This window comes from Lontra canadensis, unplaced genomic scaffold (genome assembly GCF_010015895.1).
Source record: "Lontra canadensis isolate GAN:19392208 unplaced genomic scaffold, GSC_riverotter_1.0 scaffold5, whole genome shotgun sequence".
NCBI classification, from domain to species: Eukaryota; Metazoa; Chordata; class Mammalia; order Carnivora; family Mustelidae; genus Lontra; species Lontra canadensis.
This window is the reverse complement of record NW_022630999.1, coordinates 15,344,585-15,368,756: the sequence shown is the minus strand read 5'-3', so window position 1 is coordinate 15,368,756 and position 24,172 is coordinate 15,344,585. Positions and strand designations below refer to the sequence as shown.

The 24,172-nt window shown below is 48.0% G+C and overlaps 1 protein-coding gene across 6 annotated transcripts in view; it reads right to left on the bottom strand.

Annotated features, from left to right (window-relative positions):
* The window catches only part of ABLIM3 (actin binding LIM protein family member 3), a 109,608-nt gene extending 94,790 nt beyond the window's left edge, over nt 1-14,818 (bottom strand). For 4 of the 6 annotated variants that reach the window (XM_032851494.1, XM_032851496.1, XM_032851497.1 and 1 more), the window contains exons 1-2: nt 14,649-14,818; nt 14,190-14,289 (exon numbers count right to left, since the gene is read on the bottom strand). In XM_032851494.1, coding sequence (XP_032707385.1) covers nt 14,190-14,202 — 13 coding nt within the window. In that variant the 5' untranslated portion in view covers nt 14,203-14,289; nt 14,649-14,818. The remainder of the gene's footprint in view (nt 1-14,189; nt 14,290-14,648) is intronic. The other 2 variants (XM_032851498.1, XM_032851499.1) reach the window with 1 other exon arrangement.
* Nucleotides 14,819-24,172: the final 9,354 nt, after the last annotated feature.

Here is a 24,172-nt window from a genome sequence, read left to right as displayed (position 1 = left end):
CAGTTTTGGCATTCAATTTATTTAGGTCCCTGACCTATTTCAGATGAATGTTTGTGTATTGACTAGTGATGGACAAGTTTGTCAAATATGAGGATTCCTTTATTTTTATTTATTTTTTTTTTAATTTTTAAAAAGATTTTATTTATTTGAGAGAGAGAGAGAGAGAGCAAGCATGATGGGGGAGGGGCAAAGGGAGAGGGAGAAGATGATGTCCTGCTGAGCAGGGACCCGGATGTGATGCGGGACTGGGTCCCAGGACCTTGGGATCATGACCTGAACCGAAGGCAGACGCTTAACCGACAGAGCCACCCAGGTGCCCCTCCTTTACTTTTAGTTTTACTTTTTATCATGGCATGCCTCGCATGAAGTGCACGGATGTTGAGTGTAAAATTCAAAAGTTTTTCACATACGTGTCTATCCATGTATGCATCCAGACGCTTAATCAACCAAGCCACCCGGGAGCCCAGAGGACTTGTTCTTAATATCAGAAATATTTGCTAGCCTCTTTGTATCAGTCTTACAGTTAAGTAATAGTTACCGTCGCTTTTTGCCATATTGAATTTCCTCAAACACATGCACTTGACGGACTGCTATGCATTCGAGGCTGAGTGCACACATGGGTTTACAAGCCCTGGAACAATTTCTCTGGCTCCTCACTGGTCTGTGGCGTGTAGTTAGGGAGCAAATATACTATATACCCTACTGACATATGGCTCCTGTCCTCAAGGAGCGTATAATCTAAGAAGAGAGCTAGGAAATGCACATAAATAAACCACGTGGACCTAGAGCAAATGACCTTAAGGACGTTTTAAATCAAGGGTCGGGGGCTTCAGAAGAGGGAATAGCAACACTTCAGGAGTACATGAGAGGAAGCGGGAATGGAAGAGTCTTGTAGCCTAAAGATGACTAGGATTTTGACAGATGGGAATAATTGTAAGGGGTAACTGCTAATGGGAAGAATAGTTAAAAAAGAGGTGCCTTAGTTAGGATCCTTTTGGTTGTAATTTACGGAAACCCAGCTGAAATTACTTTGAGCAAAAAATAAATGTGTTGGTTCTTGTGAGGATGGGGTCTGTGAGGGGGAATGATAGGTAGTCTCTGGCTTTAGGTCTTGACTAGATTCAGGGCCTTTGCTACAGGGTCAGAGCTATGACTTTCTTTATTTTTCAGACAGCTTCTCACTTCCACATATTGGACAAGAATGGCCACTGGAATCCCTAGACCCTCCCAGAATCTCCTTAGCTGCACAACCTCAGTGAAATGACTACTTCTCCTTCCCAATATCACCCTGTTCAATCTCAGGGAATACTCTAGTTGGCTTCTCTTGGGTCTCATATCAGGAACTCATGATACCAATCCTTGTGGCCAAGGTAGATGAGAACTCTGGCCAACCAGTCTAGGTCATGGGCCATCATCTGGGGGAGATGCAGAACCCCACACATGACAGTCTCTTAGTACTATATGGTATTGGTGGGAAAGAATCAGAGGAAGGGAGATAACTGAGCAGACAATCAGCTGCTATATTTCATTACAAGGGAACGTGGGCTTTGAGTAGGGAGGAGACTCTGCTTTAGACATGGAGCACGGACATGGAATGTCACCTGGGTGTCTTGCCCCAGTGTCATTCTCTGCAGCCCAAGAGCCATTACTCAGCGGATCCCAGAGCAGCCCGGGCAGCCTGACATTTAGTGGCCTGTTGGGAAGAGTGTGAATGATGGGTGTGTTGTCTGTGCAGGGAGCATGAAGACTGGAGACGGCTGCGTACAGGCCTTTCTGTGTCTATCTTTCCAGCGCATCTTGTCTGTCACACTTGGAGTAAATTCCTCTTGGAATTAAAAGGATGAACTAACTGGGGATTAGGCATTTCTGTGTCATCATTTTGGAGAGCAATGTCAAAGCTGGAAGAGACAGTGGAGGTCATGTAGCATTGGGGGCAGCAAACTCTGGCTCGTGGGTCCGATCACTCTCCATCTTTATTTTTGTAAATCAATTTTGACTGGGCTGAAGCCTTGTCCATTCTATGACACACTGTCTGGGCCTGCTTTCAGGCCCGTACACAGCTGTCTCCAGTCTTCATGCTCCCCTGCAGAGACTGTGGGGCCTACAAAGCTCCAAATCTTTTACTACCCAGCCCTTTACAGAAAAAGTGTGTCAACCCCTGGTCTAGTAGGACATGCTTCTTACTCAGTCAGGATTATCCTCTACAACATTAATTTTATTTCTGACTCATGCCTAAGATCAAAAGAGACAATCCACGGACAGTTTAGAATGTAGTCTGACATACAATAACGCGCTCCTTAAATGTCAGCTAAACAGAATGATGGGATATCAATATATACTTCCATTCCCCTTTCCCAATGGAAGTATATATTGATATCCCATCATTCTGTTGGGAGGTGACTGTGTTGTAACAACACAATTAATTATGTGTTGATTAATTTCTTATTTAAAGGGAGTTTCCCTAACACAGTCAATGTATTTGTATTTCATTACTATACAGTTATTAACCACTGCTGGGTGTTCTCATGAGCCAGGCCCTGTGTTCAGCATCACACATCCATCCCTCACTCAGTGTTCCCCCAATATTCCCATCTTGAGAGAAAAAAGGCTACTTTGGAGATAAAGCAAGGCATTGAAACCTGCACAGCTAGTGTGTGGCCAGGCTGGAATTTGAACCCAGGCCGTCTGACTACACAGCTCAAGGGTTTATCGAACACACTCTCTAGGCAGCTCGATTTGGTTAGTAACCTTGTTTTCAAAGTATCAGTTCACAGTCCCAGAAATCAGAATCAGATAACATGTCCACCTGTGGGTATAAGAACAGTAACGCAGCGCAGGCTATAGAACCGGTGCCACCCTCCCTGCACCCTGCACCTCCCCTCCCTGACACTCCCACCGCATTGCTGCCCTTAATCTGCCTCTCACTGTCCTTGGACTCTCCCATCCATCAGGTATGTGTTGCCAGGGAGATCGTCCTAAATAATGCACGGCTCTGGTCGGATCCCTGCTTGGCTCAAAACCTCTCACAGCTTCTCATTGGCCAGAGACTGTAACAAACACCTTCCAGAACGGCTTTTAAAACTCTCCAAGATCTGATCCTCACCAACGGCCCAGCCTTATTTCCTCACTGGCCACCTAGTCATACTCTATAGAGTACAGACCAACTGGACATCCTGATATTTCCCGGAATACTCTGCATTTGTTTATTTCACCCTCCACTCTAGCCCAGGGCTCAGGACGCAGGCGTTGTGCAACGGGGACTGTGGAATCTTGCTGGAGAAGGATTGAGTAAGCCCATCTGGGATGCCCCAGCTTTCTCTTACGCTCTGCCTAACGAAAGTTTATTCACATCTCAAGGTCCTCTCTACAACGAGGTCCCAGGTCTTCCAAAGGAATTTGGCCCGCCTTCCCCTTCACTCCTTCCCTCTCAACACTCATGGGCTTCTCCAGCATTTTAGCCACATATCGTGTTCACTCCTCAGCCACACCAGAAGGAGGCAATCCGGGGTCACGCTCTCTGTCCTGTGTGTCTCCATCCTATGGCACCTGGCCCACTGCCAAATCCAAAGCACGGATTTGTGTCATGGTCCCAGTGAAGGGGACAGCAGTGCTGGGACATCGAACAGGAGACGGACTGTGATGTTCATCAGTGTAAAATGAGGAAAGAAGGTGAAAGGAAGGGAGCAGGAAGGAGTGAAAGGAGATCTGAGTCCCATGGACATGGTTTTGAACATCTGCCTGACACTTCCTGCTCGTGTGAGGGTGGCCAGGTGACTTCGCCTCTGAACCTCAGTGCCCTTTCATGCAAAATGGGGTATTAAATATTCCTTGTTAAATCCACCCGTTCACATAAACATTCAAGGTTTCATTACTTATTTTTTTTTTTTACTGAAGTGTAGCTGACACACACTGTTACATCAGTCTCAGGCGTACAATAGCAACTCAACAACTCTATGCCTTACATTGTACTCAGCACAAGAGTAGCTCCCATCTGTCCCCACACACCGTTGTTACCGTATCATTGGCCACGTTCCCCATGCTGTGCCTTTCATCCCCATCACCTACCCATCGCATAACTGGAAGCCTGTGCCTCCCACTCCCCTTTACCCACTTCGCTCATCCCCCAAACCTCCTCCTCTCTGGGAACCGGCAGCATATTTTCTGTATCTATGGGGTTGTTTCTGCTTTTTTCAATGTTTGTTTGTTTTTGTTTTTAGATTCCACATATAAATGAAACCACATGGCATTTATCTTTCTCTGTCTGACTTGTTTCACTTAACATAATACCCTGTACATTGATCCATGTTGTTGCAAATGACAAGATCACATTCTTTTTTATGACCGAGCAATATTCCATCATATATAGAGATATGTGCGTGTGTGTGTGTGTGTGTATGTGTGCCATATTTTCATTATCCATTCACCTATCAGTGGACACTTAGTTTGCTTCCACATCTTGGCTATTATAAATCATGCTTCCATACACATAGGGGCTCATGGATCTTTTCAAATTTGTGTTTTTGTTTTCTTTGGAATTACTGGATCAGATGATATTTCTATTTTTAACTGTTGAGGGACTGCCACACTGTTTTCCACAGTGGCTGCCCCTATCCACATTCCCACCAACAGTGCACGAGTGTTCCTTTTCCTTCACATCCTCGCCAACACTTGTTATCTCTTATCTTTTTGATCCTAGCCATTCTGAGAAGGGTGAGGTGATAGATCATGGTGGCTTTCATTTGCCTTTCCCAGATGATAAGAGGTGTTGACCAACTTTGTGGCCAATGACCTGGTCCTGGAGCCTTAGTTTCCTCCTTTAGAAAATGAGGGTACTATTACTACCTATCTCCTACAACCTTCATGAAGATTAAGTGAGCTTGTGTCTGCAAAGAACTTAACACTGTGCCTGGTACATAGTAAATGCTCAACAACGTGAACCATTTTAAGCCTTCATCCCTCTGGGTCAAGCACTGTAATGAGTTTGGAGGGCTGGGCAGTGAATGAAACAGACAAGCTTGTCACATGGTCATCACGTGGTTTACAGTCAAAAGACAGTAAGAGACGGAAACAAAGGAAACGTGCTCACAGACGAAGCAACTACTGACTGTGGTAAGTTCCATGGAGGATGGCGAGAGCCAACATAACACGGGGACCTGTCTTAGGTACAGAATACAGGGAAGGCTCAGGGAGGACTGTTGCAAGGATTAACTAAATTGTATATGTAAAAGATTTGCACTCAGGCTGTATCTGGAAAAGATCATCTCTTGATTAGGAAGGAGATTAAAAAAGTGGTCAGGGGCTAAGAAATCTCTGATGGACATTGGGCTTCTTTTTGTTCCTGAAATGCTGCCTCCCTAGGTCCCTTCTCCCCATGTGTAATGGGTCCAGGCTCTGTCTCTGTCCCTTGAAGGAGGGATTTTTCTTCACTCGAGGTGCCTGCCCCATATAATCCTGGCATCACAGGCGATTCTCCTTCCAGAATAACTCATGCTGACTGTAAAAATATCTAATTTTACAGTTGCCTTAGATCGTCCTTGCATGGGCAGAGTCCGGATCCCTGGGCTGTTTCCCCAGATTTCAAAGAGCAGGAGAAGACCTCGGGCTGCCTCTTCCCCTACAGGCTGAGAGCAGCTTGCTGCGGGAAGATTCTCACTTGGTGGAGTGTGCTTCAGGTGCTTAAAATAGATCAACTGTGTCATTAGACAGACTATCGCAAAGCACTTGTTTCATTGGCCCTGCTGGTGCTGGTGAGGGCAAGAGATAACAGCCCATGGAGAAAGACCTGCGCTTTGCACAAAATTAAGCAGATGCGAGGAAGAAGGTCTGGAAGTGATACAGGCAGGAGAGAGTGGAATTCTGCCAGGAGAGGGGGTGGGGATGGTTGCGGGAGCACACAGCCATAACCACAGCACCAGGAGCAATGGGGACTGCCAAGTACAGCCTGTCTAGTCCCCTTGTCTGGCTGGCGATAAACTTAGAAAAGAAGCTAGAGACTTCCGGGCGGCAGGGCACATCCCAGCAGCGCTGTGTAAAATTGTCAAGGGGTCATACTCTTCATGGGACACAAAGCCAATGTGGGGGGCTGGCTCTCGCATCATCTCCCTACTGCTCCTTCAATGCCCTTTCTCTACTATTCTGGCCGCCCTTTCCTGGGCACGCTCCAGGGTGCCTGAATGCCACACTTCAGACGCAGCTTCAGCAGGGTTCTGAGAAGCCATGCTATGACCTTGCCTGTCCACGCAACCTAGAATTACATTGTCCAGCAACCCACATTGCTCCATTGCTTCTTACTGAACTTGAGACCAACGTGTCCCCTCCCCCACCTTTCTACTCCAGTGGCCGCCATGCCTGGTGTCATGAACAAAGGGAAGTAATGGGAACAGAGGAGTGGAAGAGGTCCAGTTGGGACATGGGGGTGACCAGAGGTGGACACAGACTGAACACAAAAGCATGAAGGAGACAAGGACTACTTTCTAATGACTAACTCAGTGAGTATTCTAGCCATCAACTGGGACCATAGAGTTGAAGTCATTTTTCTCTTTTTTCTTTTAGGGAGAATGGGTTGGATTTGAAGTACCCTGGGATATCCAAGTGGGCAACTTAACAGATGGTCAGAAAGATGAACCTAGAGCTCAGTAGAGAGACCTTTATCATAAAGACAAAGAGAACAGGCTTTTTGTCCAAATGAATTCATCAAGTATCTTTTGAGCACCTACAGTGGGCTAGGCACTGTGCTTTGCTTTTTGTGAATTATCTGCCTCTCTATTTCTTCTAGAGGAATGAAGAAAAATCTCCCAGCTGTGGAAATTATGTTGACATTATCTACTCACTCGTACCTATCTTTCCCAAGCAGGAGAACCTCATACTGATAGAGGAGAAATCTTGAAGAGCCAAATGGGATCAATCCGTCTGGGGTCAAGTTCAGTGATTCCCTCTCACGAATCACTCCTTAGCTGGGATACACCGACCTTTCCGACCCAGAGCTAATGCTGCTGACCAGTTGTCCTCAAATGGGCCAGGCGTGCCCCATAGGTCAGAACAATCCCTGGAACAGTTTAGCCTGGCACAGTACCTTCCTTTGGTCTAGAAAAAGTACCCCGGGCTGAGATCAGTTATCCAGAATTGCCTTCCTTTGGTCTATGCCCCACCCACTACTACTAGGTTCCCCTGGAAACGAAACTGACCTCTAGGAGATGGGGGCAGACATGTTTGCCCAACTGTATCAGACAGGATATGATATCACCCTTCTGGGAATGGGTCAGCTGGGGAAATCCTTATTTATGCAGCAGGATTCTGCTCACTTCAAGAGGACTTTTATAGCACGGCGCTGTTAATCAGTGGCTAAGTCTAGATAGAACTTTCTCCAGTAAAAACGTGCAGATAATGTTGCAGTTTCTGCATCTCGGGGTAAACACACTCTTCCCCATGTTTGACATTATATTGATCATGTACTAGACTGGGGGTTAAAAATTAAAATGCCTCCAGCAGCAAGGGAACATAAAAATACAAAGCTGTCCTTGTGCAGTTTACGAGGACAGTGTGGCAAGTGGGCAGCCTGGAGACCAGAACATGCCCCACGGAAAGCAGGCAGTCCTAGTGCTGTCCTCATGCAGGAAAACGGGGGCTGGGATGCAAAATCTTCTCTGCCCCACCCCCACTTTTTAAGACTGTTTATTTATTTGTTAGAGAGAGAGAGAGAGAAGATGAGCAGGGGTCTGGGCAGAGGGAGAGGGGGAAGCAGACTCCCCTCTGAGCAGGGAGTTCCCAAGGCAGGGCTCCACCCCAGGACCCTGAGATCATGACCTGAGCTGAAGGCAGACGCTTAAAGACTGGGCCACCCAGGCACCCCCACTGTCCAGCTTTTTAAGAGAAGCTAGAAATTCTCATTTTTATATCTCAATTTCCCCATTTCTCACTGTTGGCTAAAAATTCAAATTGACTGAAAACCTCATGTAGGGCAAATAAAACCTGTCCTATTATGCTAGTCACCAGGTGGCCCATCTTTCAGGGCCTGTGTGACCCACAAAGGCAAGAGCCCCACTGTCTTTTAGATTTACTGCCATGTCCCCAGCATCCCACCTGGTGCAGAGTTGGTGGTCAGTAAATATTTGTTGAGTGAATAAATGAGCAATCCAATTCTTATTCCCCATGTTGGACATTCCCAGGAATGAGGCCAATTGAAAACCAATACCATGACTATAAATTCTGTTACACCATCGAGAGGCTATGGTTGTGCATAATGACATGGATAGGGGGTGGAGTGGGAGTTGCCTTTGCTGCAGACAGACACAGTGTGGAATACTAAGTCGCCCCCGTCTTCCCTTCTGGGGACCTCCTACGTGTGAGCGTTACGTTTCCGGTTCTCAAGGAGAGGCTCCGTTCCCACTGGTCAGAGGTCAGCCTCCTCCATGATCCCTGGGGAGGGGATGATATTCAGGGGGAAACCCATCCACAGAAAAATCTTCTTGATGAATCATTTAGGTAACAAACACTGCATTATGGATTGTGTTCCTATGTTAGACTCCTTACCCCCCAGTTCCCCAGAATGTAACTTGTCTGGAGATAACGGTCTTTATAAAGGTAAGCAAGTTACAGTGAGGTCATTAGAATGGGCCCCAATCCAGTGTGACTGGTGTCCTTATCAAAAGGGGATATTTGGACACAGACAGACAAAGGGAGGGACACAGGTGGAAGACAGCCATCCACAACCAAGGACAAAGGCTAGAAAAGATTGTTTCCAAGGCCCTCAGGAGGACCCCATCCTGCCAACACCCTGATTTTGGACTTTCAGCCTCCAGAACTGCGGGACAATACACTTCTGTCGTTTGAGCCCCCCAATCTGTGCTGCTTTGTTATGGCAGCTCTAGCAAACTGATACACGCTGTTTTTATTTGTTTTATAAACATTTGCATGGCCCGGAGGCGTATGAAGCAATTCAGAGCTATCAGCTCACGCATTCTTTCCAATAGCTCTGTGAGACAGGAACTATCAGGAGCTGCCCTGTGATCAGATGAGGAAGCCGAGGTACAGAGAAGGTATGCAACTTGCTCAAGGACACACAGCCAGTCTGTACCCTTAAGGGCTAAAGGAGAACGATTTAACTGGCAAAATATTCAAAAAGTCAGAGGTGCTTCCACACTTTGGGTTGTTTTCTGTTCTAGTACAATGGTATCCGGCCACTGTTGGGGGTCCGCCAGGGGCTGACCATTCACCACACCAGATGTTATCTCAGCAAGATAAAGCCTTTGCCAGATAGGAAAGCTGGAGCTCAGAATTGGTATCACTTCCTTTGTGCACTACAAATACTCTTGAAATCACATTGTGATTTTCAGAGCTGTGTTATACTCATTTTGGATTTTTTTTTAACAGATTTTTATTCATTTATTTGAGAGAGAGAGATTGAGACAATGAGTGGGAGGAGAGGCAAAAAGGAGAAGCATACTCCCTGTGGAGCAGGGAGCCCTCTGAGGGTCTCCATCCCAGAACCTTGGGATTATGACCTAAACCAAAGGCAGACGCTTAACTGACTCAGCCACCCCGGCACCCTCATTTCGGATGGTTTTAAAATTGTTCCTTATGTTATTCCTCAACCCTGCTCCTAGCCTCCAAGATTCATTTGTCAACAACTGCTTCATTCATTTGAGAAGCATGGTTTAAAAAAAAAAATCTCTATCCTTATAAAGCATACAGTCATCTCTATTTTATCTGAATTTTGCAAATGTAAAATTGCTTTAGAGGGCAGCCTACCAAGTTAGTGTTTGTAGTGGATCCTTCTTGTAAAGAACTCCGGGAGTTCCTGACCTGGCAGAGGACGGTCATCTCGCTCCTTATGCTGGGCATCTTCAATTCTGAGCTCCCATGCGTCTCCACACCCACTCTGCTGCCTTCTGTACTCTGCACTGTGCCCTTCAAGGCTGAATATTATGGGCCCATCAACTGCCTTCCTTACCCTTTGGCCCCTGGTTGGATTGGGCCAATGGAGAGCATAGTAGGAGATGGAGGAAGGGAGGAGAGGGCAGTCAGGCAGTTACCAGCCTTCTAGTACTGGGCCATCCTGGCTTCTTGTTTGTTTCTCTACACCCTTCTCACACACTTGCATAGACTCTTTCTATTTAACTCTATTTAACTTTAACTTCTATTTAACCTTCAAACTGCCTATGTGTTCCCTTCCAGGACCCTAACTGATAGACTCCTTCCCTCCTCTTTAATTATATTATAATTTCCTCTATAATCCAACAGCTGTGAGGCCATGCAGATTTTATTTTCTAAAAGCTCTTTCCCCTGACTTTTATTCTTACCACCACCAAAATCCTGGCCCTCAGACCTTTTCTGAACTAGGGTGATTGCCTCTCAGCTAGGATCCTAACTTCCTGTCTTGCACTTTTCAACCCATGCCCTATACAACACCAGGTTAATAATCTTCCCAGAGGTTTTCTTCAGGAAGCTATGGTTTTCCTATGAACAGGACCTAGTGCTAGCCACCACAGTGGCAAAACATGTTCATTTTCCACCAGAGGGTTCAGTTCTTCCGATCCTGTCATTCCAGAACTTTGCTCCTTGGCCAATTCAACTTCAGATTCGACTCCATGCCCTAGGACCCGAGGCCAGCGAGCCTCTCACGTTATTTCTCTTAACCTCACTACAACCCAGCCCTTTGGCATTACTGTTGCCTCCTATACATGATAAAGTTTAGGTTCAACGACGTAAGCTGTATGGTCTGAGATCACAGAGTCTACCACAGATCCTGCATTTGAAGTCAGGAATCCATACCCCCGAGCGCTGGTTCTTACAGCCCCAGGATGGTGTCTGCTTATCTCATGACATGGGCGCTAGGAATCTTCAATGCTCTTTTTAGCAAAACGGTCCGCTCCAAAATTGTAACCTTTCCATGACAGAGATCAAGGAAAGGATCAGAGGACGGGAACTGCCAATGAGCTAAAGGAGGATGGTTCTTGGCCTAATTGTGTATGGTGCTCATGATGACCCCCAACCTGGAGGATGGGCTGCTGTTCAGCTCTGGGCCTCTGAAAGCCACAGCATACCTCAGGGGGATGCCCCCTTGGCTGCAGGGCTGGGAGGGCAGTCCGCCACGTCGGGTACCGACTCCATCGTCCCTGGAATTACCTCTTCCTCTCAAATTCCTGTTCTGCGGTGTATGGAAGCTCAGCTAGATTTTGGAGGAAAGGATTCAGAAGACACTAGAAGTGCACTGAAAGATTGCTAACAGAGCCCTAATGTCCCCTGGTGTTACCATCTGAGCCATGGGTGGTTCATTTATGAATAAAAACAATTCACATACGCGTACAAAGCATTTTCTCCTGATCCCACTTAATCCTCAAAAACCTTCTGGTAGCCTGGATTCATGACCACGGTGTGACATCAGAGAGGCTGAGGGACCTGCTGGCTGACGACAAGGAGTCCACGACAACCACCACAATGACCACAGTGGTGACAAGAACGGCCTGACCGCCATCGCTGATACGAGGCCAGCGATGGCTCAGGCCCCACACTCTGGCTGTGTTAATGCCGTGTTAATATTTCCCTCCATCCCACACGAGGTATGTCCTATCATCTCCACTTTGCAGGCAAGACAACCACGGTGAAGACCACACAGCTAAGATGCGAAACACGAGGACTAGAACCTGGGACCAGCTGAGCCCAGAGCCTGAGCTCTGTCAGCTCTCACGCGCTGCCCTAAGCCCTCGGCCCGGAACTCCTCTTGCCCAGATGAAATGATTGGCACTTCGTCCTCATCCCACTTTGCCCTCACTTCAGTGGGGCCATCCAAACCAGCGATCAGGAATGCTGCTGCACGCGGTCAAAACACAACGCGTCCAAACACCTCTCATAACCCCCAAGCTAACCGCATGGCTTGAAGACGTTAGTGAATGTTATTAGTTACAAGGTGTCCCCCATGAAACTGGAGCAGTCATGCCATCTCCCAGGGTCAGGGTAGCAGTTGGGGAGATCATACAGGTGCGATGATGGGCACATGGACCGGTAGAGGCTGAGGACCCAAAACATGGAAGGGAGAGAAAAACTGGGTAAGACTATCTCTTAGGTCCAGTTTCAGGCACAAGGGTTAAGTAAGAATTTTACATTCCAAAGGGGAGAGCATTTTTGCTGACATTGGGTCACCTCAAGGGCCTCTGCCAATGCCCAGTCCCTGTGACCTTATGACCTTGTCATGGCTTCACTCATGTGAGGTCAGATTTCTCTTCTCTACTTGTAGACTCTCAGGGCTGGGAGCGGCCGCAGGGATGATGGAGCCCCTCCCCCGAGCTCAAGTGGCCAAGGTGTTCCCTGGTGTAGCCCTTAGAGAAGAACTTTTTTATTTATTTATTTATTTATTTATTTATTTATTTATTTATTTTTTTAGAGAGAAGCACTTCTTACAGGGCCCTCAGCGGCTGCGCAAGTCATTCTACTCTGTTTATTTTCCACCACTCCCGGAAAATAAACATACTTTCCCTATTTAGAAAAAGTATATGAAGCTGGTATCACATTTTTGTTAGTCCTCAGCATTCAACTCTATTGGTTGTTATTTCTTAAAAAAAAAAAGTAAAAGCTGTTTCCTTTTTTCAGGAATATTCAATGTTGCTAATGGGACAAGAGAAAAGGGCAGGGGGCCAGCGGCTTGGGAACTTAATTCTAAGTTTCTTGAAAAATAGATGAGCCATCTTTCTCTCCTATCATTTGATGAGAAAGGACTCCCATAAATATGTCTTTCCCCTGGCGACAGTGAGAGACAGTGACAGACAGCTCACATCTTTACTTCTCTGAAAACACTCAGAGGTAAACATGTCGCCCACTTGGGTGACCAGGTCTACGGAATTTGGCTTTTTTTCTGGAGCCTGGTATGAAGCCAAAGCACCGTTCCTGACTGTCAAAACCAGGAGGCAAAATTCTCTGGCTGGAAGAGGCAGGGGGAGTTCAGCCGTCCTTGCTCAGCAGAGCTATGCAATACACAAAGGAAGACAGCAGAGAGATGAGTCATACAAATACATAGTAAATAAATATATTTCACTTCCATCTCCCTGGCTTTTGCTTTGTTTTCTTCTCCTCCATGCCAACAGCCTTGACATGGAGGGAGGCTGGAGAAACAGCGGCTTTGGTCTGGACACAGCCTCAGAAGGGGCTGATTTTTCTGGCCTTGTTTTTCAGCTCCAGCTTTTTAAGAAGAAACTTACAGATTTAGATCCAGCCGTTCTCATTTTACAGATCAGCAATCTGGGATCCAGAGAGGAGATGATGGGAGAGTCGCAGACCCAGGGAACCGAATGTTCCTAGGGTTCTCTGCTTCAACAATCTCACCTGCTACTGAAAGGACCCAGACAAGCTGAGCTGACGAGGAGGCCGGGAGAGGGGGGCGGTGGGGGGGGGAGACTTGAACCCAGACCTCCTCTCCAGGGTGGTGGTCACAGTGGGTGCCCATGGTCCAAGGGACTACACCGAAGAGAAACGAATGGGGCCTCCTTGTATTTTTGCCTGCATTTCTCAGCAGCTGAGGCCCAGCCTAGCAGCAAAATGTCTGGTCCTGTCTCTGCAGAGCAGTTGCTGCCTCTGGCCTGTTAGCGATCTTGGCCAAAGGGCTTGTCCCCCTCCTCTCTTCTCAGGATGGCTACACAGCCTGTAGGTGTGTGGAGAAATCAGCCCTAGGCCCATGGGGCTGCGGGCACGAGATCAGGATATTTCACAATCTCTAAACCCAAAGGTGGCTTCCTGATGATTTGTTTATCAAACTGCTCCCTTCCAGCCCACTGCCTGCCCACATCCACCCACCACCAGCCCCGGGCTGGCCTGCCTCCTCCTCCCAGCTTCAGGACAAGCCAGGCTGTCCACGGCTTTCCAGCTGTGTGCAGGGCAGTCTCCTCAGAGCCCCCACAGTCAGACAATGGCCACGTTCGTTAGTGCTTCCTAGGCCTTCCCAGGCATTGCTAGAAGGAGACAAGCAGCCTTCCCCGCAGAGGCAAGTGTTGCTGCCAATAAAACATGAGCAAAATTGTCATGAAAAGCCGGACCCCCATCCCTCTTCTGGGGAGCACAGAAAGGACCAAGAAGGAGTCTGGGGGCCATGTGTCCACCCCGATGCCAGGCTTCCTTCCTCCTTCCAGGCAGCCCCAGCGCAGGCTCCTGCACCTCCCGCCCCCACCCTGTTCCCATGGCAAAGGAGAGGAGGACCCACTTACTGCTCGTGTTCATGGTGATGCCTTTGCACTGGGTCTTTCATTCGATACGGAGGACCCGGTTGCTTTTTAAATCTTGCGATCTTCCGACCTCACTCATCACCTGGGGAGCGAAAAGGCAGTCCAGTGCCAGCTCTGTATCCTCAGGTGCTCTCTCTCCCTCTGCCGTCCCCTCGGCAGTCCGGGCTGCAGCCACCGGCCTTGAAGGCAAGTGGACTAACAGGCGCAGGTGAGAGCAGGGAGGAGGCGGCGGCGGCGGGAGGACACGCGCGCCGGGTCCCGCGGCCCCTCGGACCCCGGTGCCCGGCAGAAGCGGGGCTGGCAGCGCCGGCCCGCGCGCACCCCCGACTACTCCAGCCCCGCGGCTCCGGAGCCCAAAGGGGGTGTGGACCACGGGGAGGCAGGGCGGGGGCAGCGCGTCCCCGCCCGGCCTCGGGAGCAGCCACCGCCCCCGGGACCCACCTCTCGGCCGGCGTCGGGAGCCAGAGGCCCCTGCCTGGGCCCCTGCGACCGGCTCATGAATCCTGGTCCTCGTCTGGAGTCTCGAATTCCAAGGCGAGCAAAGCGAAATAGGAGAGCTCGACATCCATGATGCGGGCTCGCGGGGTGGCAGCGCGGGGGGCGCGGCCGCTCGCTGCCGCCACCTGCTGGACGCGCCGGCGCGTGGCCAGGCCCCGCCCCGCCGGGCTTCTCCCCGGGGCCTGGGGTGGGATGGCGGGACGGCGGGGTCCCTTGTGCCCAGGGGCAGGCCAGGGGGTGCTCTAGCGCTGCTTTCCCCTCCCTCGGTGCTGGGGTCTATGGGCTAAACAGTTTTAGGAAGATAAAGCCGTCAGCGGGAGGGCCTGCGAGGGAAGGATGGGCTTTGCAGGAAGCCAGTTCTCACTGCCAATTCCACTTCTGACCAGGGCCCTTGTACTCTGGTCTTGAGCAGATCACTGCTGTCTCTGCCTCATTTTCCTCAGGTGTCTAAGGTGGCTGCTGGACCGAGTGGGTGAGACGTTAGGGGTTCCTCTACCGTCCTCATTTGAATCCTTACCTCCCTCTTTATATCCCTTATCATTGCTTCACTGGGGACAATTGTTTCTCATTTCCCTAACCAGTTAGAATGTTGGTTCAGTGAAAGTATGGGTTTCGTCAGTAGGGTTCACCACAGGGTCCCCCATACCTAGAACAGTGCCTTGCACACAGTAGGTATCAAAAAATTGCTGATAGAATGCCCCAGGTCTTCTGTGGATCTAATATCGTGTAGCCCTCAGAGTGGAAAGTCTGGGAATCCCCACCTTGAGCTATTTCCCCAACTGAGGCAAAGGCTGGTGTATGGCCTCATGACTCACCCTCACTGGTTCATCCAGTTTTCGTCCGGCTGACTGACTCTTATCCAAAGTATTATTATTATTATTTTTGTAGTTAGTTCTCATAGGTGTGTATTACAGAAACCTATATTCTGATCTTTTGGTCATGATGAATTCAGTGGGGTGGGGCTCCTGACTACTTATCCTCTCACCTTCTGAACCTAATTCACGGTCACAGAAGCATGACTTCTGAGTATAGCAAACCAAGACCGAGAGATTCCATGATCCCCGTCCTTAGAATGACTCTGGTTCGAGCATGCATAGAATCAAAATGTTGTGAACGCTCCCACCCTCAACGTACGGACAGGGAAACAGTTGGTCACAGACACCCAGCTGCCTGCCTTTGGACACACTGTGTGTCGTGGCAGATATGAGAGTGACTCAGTGCACAGGTGGTATGGTAGGGCAATGGCAGGTAACCACCTTCTTAAAAACGGGGAAAGAATATCTTATAGGTAAATACAATGTTTCTGCCTTATACAGGGTTCAAAAAATAGCTATGGCTCATGACCCCTAAATGTGACAGGCTTCAGGAATCCTTTGATATAGGGAAGGGTCACTGGTACTGAAACACATGTTGATAGCTTGTTAGGGTTTGTTTTTTTTTTTTCAATGGATCAGGAATAACCTTCACCTCCTCACAGTGGGCGTCCAAGTTTTGTTTCTGTTTCAAGGGAGATGACTGCAGAAGGCAGATTCCCAGGCTCTTGGTTTTCTTGCTCTGCATTTTTTTTTCTTTTTTTTTTTTTTTTAAAGATTTTATTTACTTATTCGACAGAGAGAGATCACAAGTAGACAGAGAGGCAGGCAGAGACAGAGAGAGAGAGGGAAGCAGGCTCCCTGCTGAGCAGAGAGCCCGATGCGGGACTCGATCCCAGGGCCCTGAGATCATGACCTGAGCCGAAGGCAGCGGCTTAAACCACTGAGCCACCCAGGCGCCCATCTGCATTTTTTTTTCTTAAACATTTTATTTATTTATTTGACAGAGAGTGAGAGAGAGAGAGCACACGTGAGCAGGGGGAGCAGCAGCAGAGAGAGAGGGAGAAGCAGACTCCCTGCCGAGCAGAAAGCCCGATGTGGGGTTCTATTCCTGAACAGAAGGAAGATGCTTAACCGACTGAGCCACCCAGGAGCCCTTGCTCTGCCTTTAAATAAGTATCCCAGGTGATTCAGAGACCACTTTGGCTACTGAAAAAGGCAGAGGCCTAGAACAGCTTTGTAAGTGATTAACAAAAGATCTCTTTAAATTTACATTTTCTCTTTACATTTTCAGATTGGGATTCCTTACTCAATTCCTACATTTCATGTAACTTGCTAGGTTCTAATGCTTGGAAAAAGATATTTCTTTTTCTGGGAGAAAGCTCAAGTAAGTTAAATGGGTAAAAGAAATAGGACTGTTGGATGAACATATTTAAGCTCACCCAAAACCTCAGTGTTCAGAATTTTTCAGATTACAAGACATAGTTCAATAAAAACATAATATTCATTCATTAATTCATTCACTCAGTAATCATTTATGAGGGTCTATGTTGGGCTAGGCCCTGTGCTGGCAGCTGGGGATATAACAGGACAGACAAGGACCTGCTCTCCTGGAGTGTAACTCCTACTTGGGGAAGGAGTGGTAGACAAGAATTGAGGTAGCAAAACATGAATTAGGGAAACCCAGTGGTGGCTTGATTAAGATCCCAGAAGCTATTTGCAGCCTGGCTGGTTTTTATTCTCAGCTCCATCAGTTAGTGTCTGCGTGACCTTGGGTGATATACTCTATGAGCCTCAAATTCTTCATCTGTAGAATGGGTATAATATGGTACCTGCCGCATGGATTATTGTGTGTATTAAAATACTCAGTGTAAGGCTTAGCAAAAGAAGATGATATGTGCAGATTGTTAATATCATCCCTCACTTACACCTACCCTCAGAGACAGTCTTGTCATTTTCTATTTATGTAAATCTGGTGGGTTTTTCCGTAGGGTGATGGCCATAAAAATATGTCTCAGAATTTTCCAACTGCAGCTGGCTTAACAGATAGCTTCTTCTCGTCTAAGATTCTTTGTAATAATATCTACAACTTGATGCTGATGAATTCAGCTCTTGAGAGAGAATTTTGGTCCACTCTAAAAGCCCCAAATTACATCTTTTGGGAAAATAATTTTATTTTCCCTACATAGTTATAAAGATAGGAAGAAAAGAGTTAAAAGGAGCTAAAAAAACTATACCCATGAGGATGTCCACAACAATTGGAGGCAGCCAGGAAAGACGCAGAAGGAAGCTGGGGGTGGGATGTCGGTGGAATTGGCTGTGAAAGTCATCAGGAAAGCAGAATCTTGGCTCTGTCCTTGCAAGAGAATGAAGCTGAAAACCACAGAGCGGAGGGTCCCTTTGTTTGGAAGTTTGTTTTGAACTTTGAGACTCCAGAAGGGAGATAAACACGTCTCACTCGGAAACAGGCAAATGCTCCTGGGTGTTGGAAAACCAGGTGGGAAAACCATTGGGAGACAGATTTTCCATCTTCTTCAAGGGCGAATGGGCTGCCCCCTTATGCTTCTCTTCGGCTCCAAGAGCCCCCTTGTCTCCTGACTTCCAGTCCCTGATGGGGGTGCTTTCTAGCTCTTGTCCCCATTTTCTGACCCTCTCATTGCTCTCCCTGACTAACCCAGCCTTAGTCTCCCCGGCTTTTCCTCCCAGTTCCCTTCCTCTCTATCCCATCCAGCTGCATCCCATTTTTCTTGCTTCTACGTGAGCCTGTCCCGCGCCACCCCACTCCTGTGCCCCCCTGCCCGTTTAGGAATACCCTCCGACTCACCTTCATCTGGGCACAAAATCCTTCTGGCCTATGAGGTGTGGCAATGGTGGGAAGAGGCGCTTGTGATCCAATGGTTTCTGCTTGCCATCCCTAGACTATTTGAATATCTCACCAAGAGTGAGTACTTTTATTTTTATTTTTGAAAAATAGTATGTAATTGTTAACGATGTGAGACAGACCTACATGTGGTAGCAGGGAAAGACTTTCATGGCATGTGGTTAAATCAGAAAATCGCAGAAAAATATAATCAGTATTTTTTGGGGGGTAATGTACATTTGTGGACATATGTATCATATAATATAGAGACCATATAGAATATACATATCATATAAATTCAGTTAAATCAAAGTGGGATCCCATAGAGATACCACATATGCATATATCTGTAATGCATAGGAAAAAGACCTGGGAAGATGAACTCTTAATTATCAGGCTCTTGGATCAAAGTAAAGTTTTGGATTATGTAGTTTTAACAAAATCACTTGGGCAAGTGTAAGCTTTTTGGCAGACATTTATTTGAAGAAGAACTGAGGTATTCTTTTGTTTTCTAGTTCATTCATTCATTCATTCATTCATTCTACAACTTCGAATGCAGTGTCTATCCATGCCAGGAGCTTTGCCTGCCAGAAACACAGGGGAGGAGACAATACATAAATAAACACACAGACTTAGGATTACAGTGTAAAGCAAGCAAAGAGAGGGCAGTAATTGACACAAAATGATGGGTGTCTCTCTCAACAGTTGACATTTGAGCTCAGCTGAAGAAGAAGGAACGACCATCCTGATTTGGTGTAGGGCCTTGGGGAAGGAAAGGGTACAGAACTAAGTGACAAAAGAGAGAACCACAGGTCCAAGGGGAGACAGAACCCGATGCAGATGATGAGTCTAAAGGCTTCTTTGTGGAAGCACTGAGTGGGGGTGCCGGCGGTCAAGACCACATTCTAGATGAAGGAACCTGGGATGGGAATGCCCTCCTAGCGTGGGAAGAGAGGGATCCTGCTTACAATCCTGACATAGTGGGGTGTGAAGAAGCCTGAGGCAGTGGGATAAAATGGTCTGGACTAGAGTCCTAGCTCTAGTCTTCATTGCAGTGTGACCTCAGACAAGTGACATAAGCTGTCTCGGCCGTAGGTTCTTTGCGTGTAAAGTAGGGGTCATAGTAATGGCTAGCTTACTGTTCATATCAGGGGCAGTGACAGGTGGAAGGGCTTACCCTGTGCCAGGCATCCAGTGTTGCTCATATACTTGGCTATTGTTTGCCTTGGGAGAACCTGACCAACTTGGAGGTGCCTGTCTGGGCCCACGTTGCCACATCTAGAAATGGAGGATTGGACCAGGTGAGTCCTGCCGTACCTTTCACTCTAGCGTGCTTGGATCTCAGCATCTGGGTGTGCTGTGGTTGGAGTCTGGCAGAAGATCTGACTGATGTAGAGACCTTTGATCCCCCAGGGGTTCCACTAGAGTTTGTGCAGAGCCCCTAGCCCTGAGCAAAGAACAGACTTCCCACCAGGAAATGGTGCTTTGCATGGTGCTCCCTGACTCCATGTCTGTGCCCCTTACCTCCCTGGGGCGCAGGGTGGGGGTGTCCCAAACTGGGGTGGAATTGGCAGGACATAGGCCTGTTTTTCTGGCCCAAACAGGTTGGTGATGGAGCCATGCTTTTCTTCTTGTTCCTTACATTGTTTTGTACAGAAATGTTTTTTAAAAAAAATCAAAGCGGTTCCCGAGGTCTTTGGGAAGCTTCTGGGGCGGGGGGTCGGGGGGAACAAAGGAACTGGCTTTGAGATCAGAGTGTTGGGGGCTGCTGTGTTGACTGCAGGGAGCCCGGGGCCCATGGTCCCACCACAGGGTTCTGCTGAGGCCTCGCACTCACGTCCAACCACAGCCCGAGCCTCCTTCCTGATGGGCACCTGCCAGCAGAAGCCAGGAGCTGGGGTGGGGCTGGGAGTCTGGGAGACCCAGGAGCTGGACTCAGCCCTGCTGTTCCCTTGGTCAAGTTTCCCTGGGCTCCATTTCCTTATTGGAATTTAAAAGGGAGGTCAGCAAGTCTTCTAACCTACTCAAAGTAAGAGACTTTGCCTTACTCATTACTCACCCATCATCTCTCCTCTGCCTACAGTTTTGCCTCGAAGCACCCTCCCTGCTGTGCCTTCCTCGAACAGCCAGGCATTTCTTCAGGATTCCCTCAAGCCCTGTCTTCTCCTGGAAGCCCTCCTCTGAGCTCCTCGAGCACTGACCACCCAGGCCAGTCAGTATCTTCTGCCCACCCCTCCATTGGGCCCCCTGCACAGAAGGAGTCCCTGGCCTTGCAGTGAGATTGTCCATCTTGGAACTTTGAACAGGCTGTTCCCTACACCTGCTTTGCTCTGCCCCTGCTTCTTTGCAAAGCTGGAAACTCCTCTCCCTCTAGGTCTTTGCTTAATTGTTACCTCCCTAGAGAGGCCTTGCATGACCAGCTAGCTAAAGTATCCCGAGAGAATCTTTAATTAATGGGTGGGGTGAAAGCCTCTCAGACAACACGGACTTACTCATCTCAGAGTTCAGTTGAATTAACTCCCATGCCCTCCTACCCTGAGCTTCCCTCTTTATTCACTTGGCTCTTTAAGACCTAACTTCTATCTCTGGGTATGAGCTTCCAGTATATCCTTTAGGATCTGCTGTGGGCGCACCTCTTTCGTAGGTATTAAAAATTACGAGTGGGTCTTCGTGGCAGGGCAGCGGGAACGTCCAGCACTGTCCTATGCAAGAGAAAAGCATCAGCAATCGGAGGACACGAGTTTCGGGTTTGCCCTCACTTCCTCGCTACGTGACCTTGGGCGACCAATTAATTCTTGTTGCCTGAATCTACTCCGCTATTCAGTAACGAGTAACAGTTGCCTTTAAACATTATTATAATACATATTATAACTATCCCTGTTCTGTGTCTACCTCAGGATTGTTCCGGGAATGCAGTGAAAAATGGTGTGCTTTGTGAACGAAAGTCTATGCAAAGTAGGCGATGATTATTTTTCCCTCATTTCGTTACAAATGAGCCATTCAAGCTCGGTTATTTACACAGAATTTGCAGAAGGTAATCTCCTGTCCCTCGATCCCCAGGAAGGCCATGGTAAATAAAGGGCGAGCAGAAGACTGTGGTATGGATGTGCTCGTCATTTCCCCGGGAACACCGTTAATAGGCATTGCCCTTCTTGGCGTGGCATTGCAATCGACATGCCTCCAGCAAACACCTCGTGACCCCTGAAATGGCAGCAAACCTCTGTTTGGGAGAGAATCCCACAGCGGACTCTTTTGGGCGTCACGTGTTTTAGGTTGTCCCTGCTGTGTTAGCATTGGAGCTCATTGAAGAGAAGTCCCTCCCACGGAGCCCCAGTGGCATTGGGGGATTAGGGCAGTAACGGTAAAACAAGGTCTGGGAGAGGGGGTGTCTAGGGGATCACCAGATGCTTAGAAATTCCCATGACCCATTCTGCTTGCATTTGAGAATTGCATCTCAGAGTGAAGGCCTCCTTCTGCCATAAAGGAATCCTCACAAGGTGGGCAGAGAAGTTGCATTGCCCTGGGATTGTATTTGTAATGGGAAGAGAATCAGAAACAGTGTAAATGACACTGTAGGGGGCGTGAACAGGGGCCTGCCATCCTAAGGAATAGGAGGCAGCAATTAGCAAAATGGGGTGGGTGCCGATGATGTCATAACCTGGAGAGCTGCAGAGACCTAGTGTCTGGTAGGGGCCCGGGCAAGCTGCAGACCTGCACGTACTGTACGCCACACGTGATGACAGCAAACACTTAGAACGTCCGCTATCTTCCCTAGGAGTAAATTTTAGGGCGTTAGATGTGGTCTGGAATAATGATAGTATTTAACTCTGGGTTGGAGAGACCTGGGCTGCTGACAGATGGCCAGGATTGGGGGAGAGGTGTCCTAGAGGGACCATGTTTCATTTCATATTTTTAAAATAAGGGAAGTGGGGTACCTGGGGGGCTCCATTTGTTGGACAACTGCCTTCGGCTCAGATCATCTTCCCGGTGTCCTGGGATGGAGCCCCACGTCTGGCTCCTCGCTCTTTGGGGAACCTGCCTCTCCCTCTACTTGCTACTCTGCCTGCTTGTGCTCTCTCTTTCTCTTTGTCAAATAAATAGATAAAAATTCTTTAAAAAAATAAAATAAGGGAAATGTATTCATGAGTTCTTGTGTGATTAGAAATTAATAATTGTGATTTAAAAATTTAGCCTTAGGCTCTCTTGAGCCCCTTCTCCGGGCTGTCTGGTTCATGACTAATTAAACATGCATGAGTCACGGTGCCTAACGGTGGAGGAAGGTTCGCTTTCTATCTTTGTGCTGGCCGGTCCGGAGGGCTCCTTTGGCCTTTGGAAGCCTGTCCCATGCCAGGTGCTGAGTGTGAGCAGAGCGTGGCCAGATTCCTCCTTTAACTGACCTGTAATGTGACTCAACATGACAGAAAGGGTCTGCGCCATATAGTTGACACAGACTCATAAAAATTGTGAGCTTGGAGCCTCCAGTCTGAATCTCAGTCCTGCTTCCACCGCCCAGCGTCCTTGGGCAAGTGCCCGCAGCGCAGCAGACTCTGACCTCTCTCTCTCCTACCACCTCCTCCTTGTTCCTTCTGTTCCAGACACGCTGACCTCCTGTCTGCTCACTCTGCCTCCGTCACTTGCGTCTGGTGTCTGTGGTTGCTTTTTTTTTCCATCAGAGCCCTCTTCCCTCTGACTTTCACAAGCCTGGCTACGTCTCAGGGGTCAGATCTCCTCTCCAGTGATGCTGCCTCATAGAGGGTTCTTCTGAGTTGTGCCCTCCCTGTCAGTCCTTCTCCACCAATCCATGCTATTTTACTTCTCTGAGAGCAGGAAACACCACCAGAATTATGTTGTCTAACTGATTTGTGCACTCTTATGAACTGTGTGGTTCCCTGGAAGGCAGGTGCTTGGGGAGCGGGCACCCACCCTATCCTTCTCTGGAGCCCAAGAACCGCGAATGGCACCTGGCATATAGTAAGTGCTCAGTAAAGAGTATGTGAATGAATGTATGACTTTTGCAAGCCCAGTGAAAACAGTGCACCGGGAGAAGAAGGATTCCAAGGTTCCTTCCAGTTCCTTCCAGTTAAGAGTCAAGTCATTGAGTAAGGCAGGAGTGGCTGAAGGAACAGACCCCATGGGTCTTCTTCTCAAGTCAGCTACTGCAAGGCTGAAAGTGTGGGGCCTTTTACTTAACACCCAGATGGTTCAATTTGCTCATCTAGGAGACAAGAGATTGGACTACATGCTTCTTTCTGGCTCCAAGCTTTTACTATGCTATAAAATATAGATGGTTTGGGTTCACAGGCTCAAATCAAGATATATGCTTGAATACACTTTCTTTAATATGCCTTTAATATCAGTTTGTGCCCCCCCCCATTTTCTTCTTTCTCATAAAAAATGGAATGTCGTGTGTGTCGCAGTATGGTCTCTGGTGCGCAGTAATCCCGAGACCTTGATGTAAAATTCATTATTGAATCAAAGTCTGTAGCTTTCTCTCCTCATTTGTTTCTTCACTCTCCAAGTAATTTTGAGCTTTGACATCTTTGTTAGTGTCCTTTGGCCTTTTAGCAGAATGAGAATGCGGTGTGTCTAGCCATCAGGCTGTATTCTGAACATGACAAAGTGGGCATGCAGAAGAGTAGGGAATGTTTGTTCCAGAACCCCTCATTCAGGCATGTGGAGTGGGAGCTGAGGAAGCTGAGCTCCTGACTTTCCATGCAGCAGAAAGGAGCTGGGTCAGCTTGGTCTCTGGGGCCCAGTTCTGATTTTAGTGTGGTGTCTCTCCTTCTGTTAGGAGA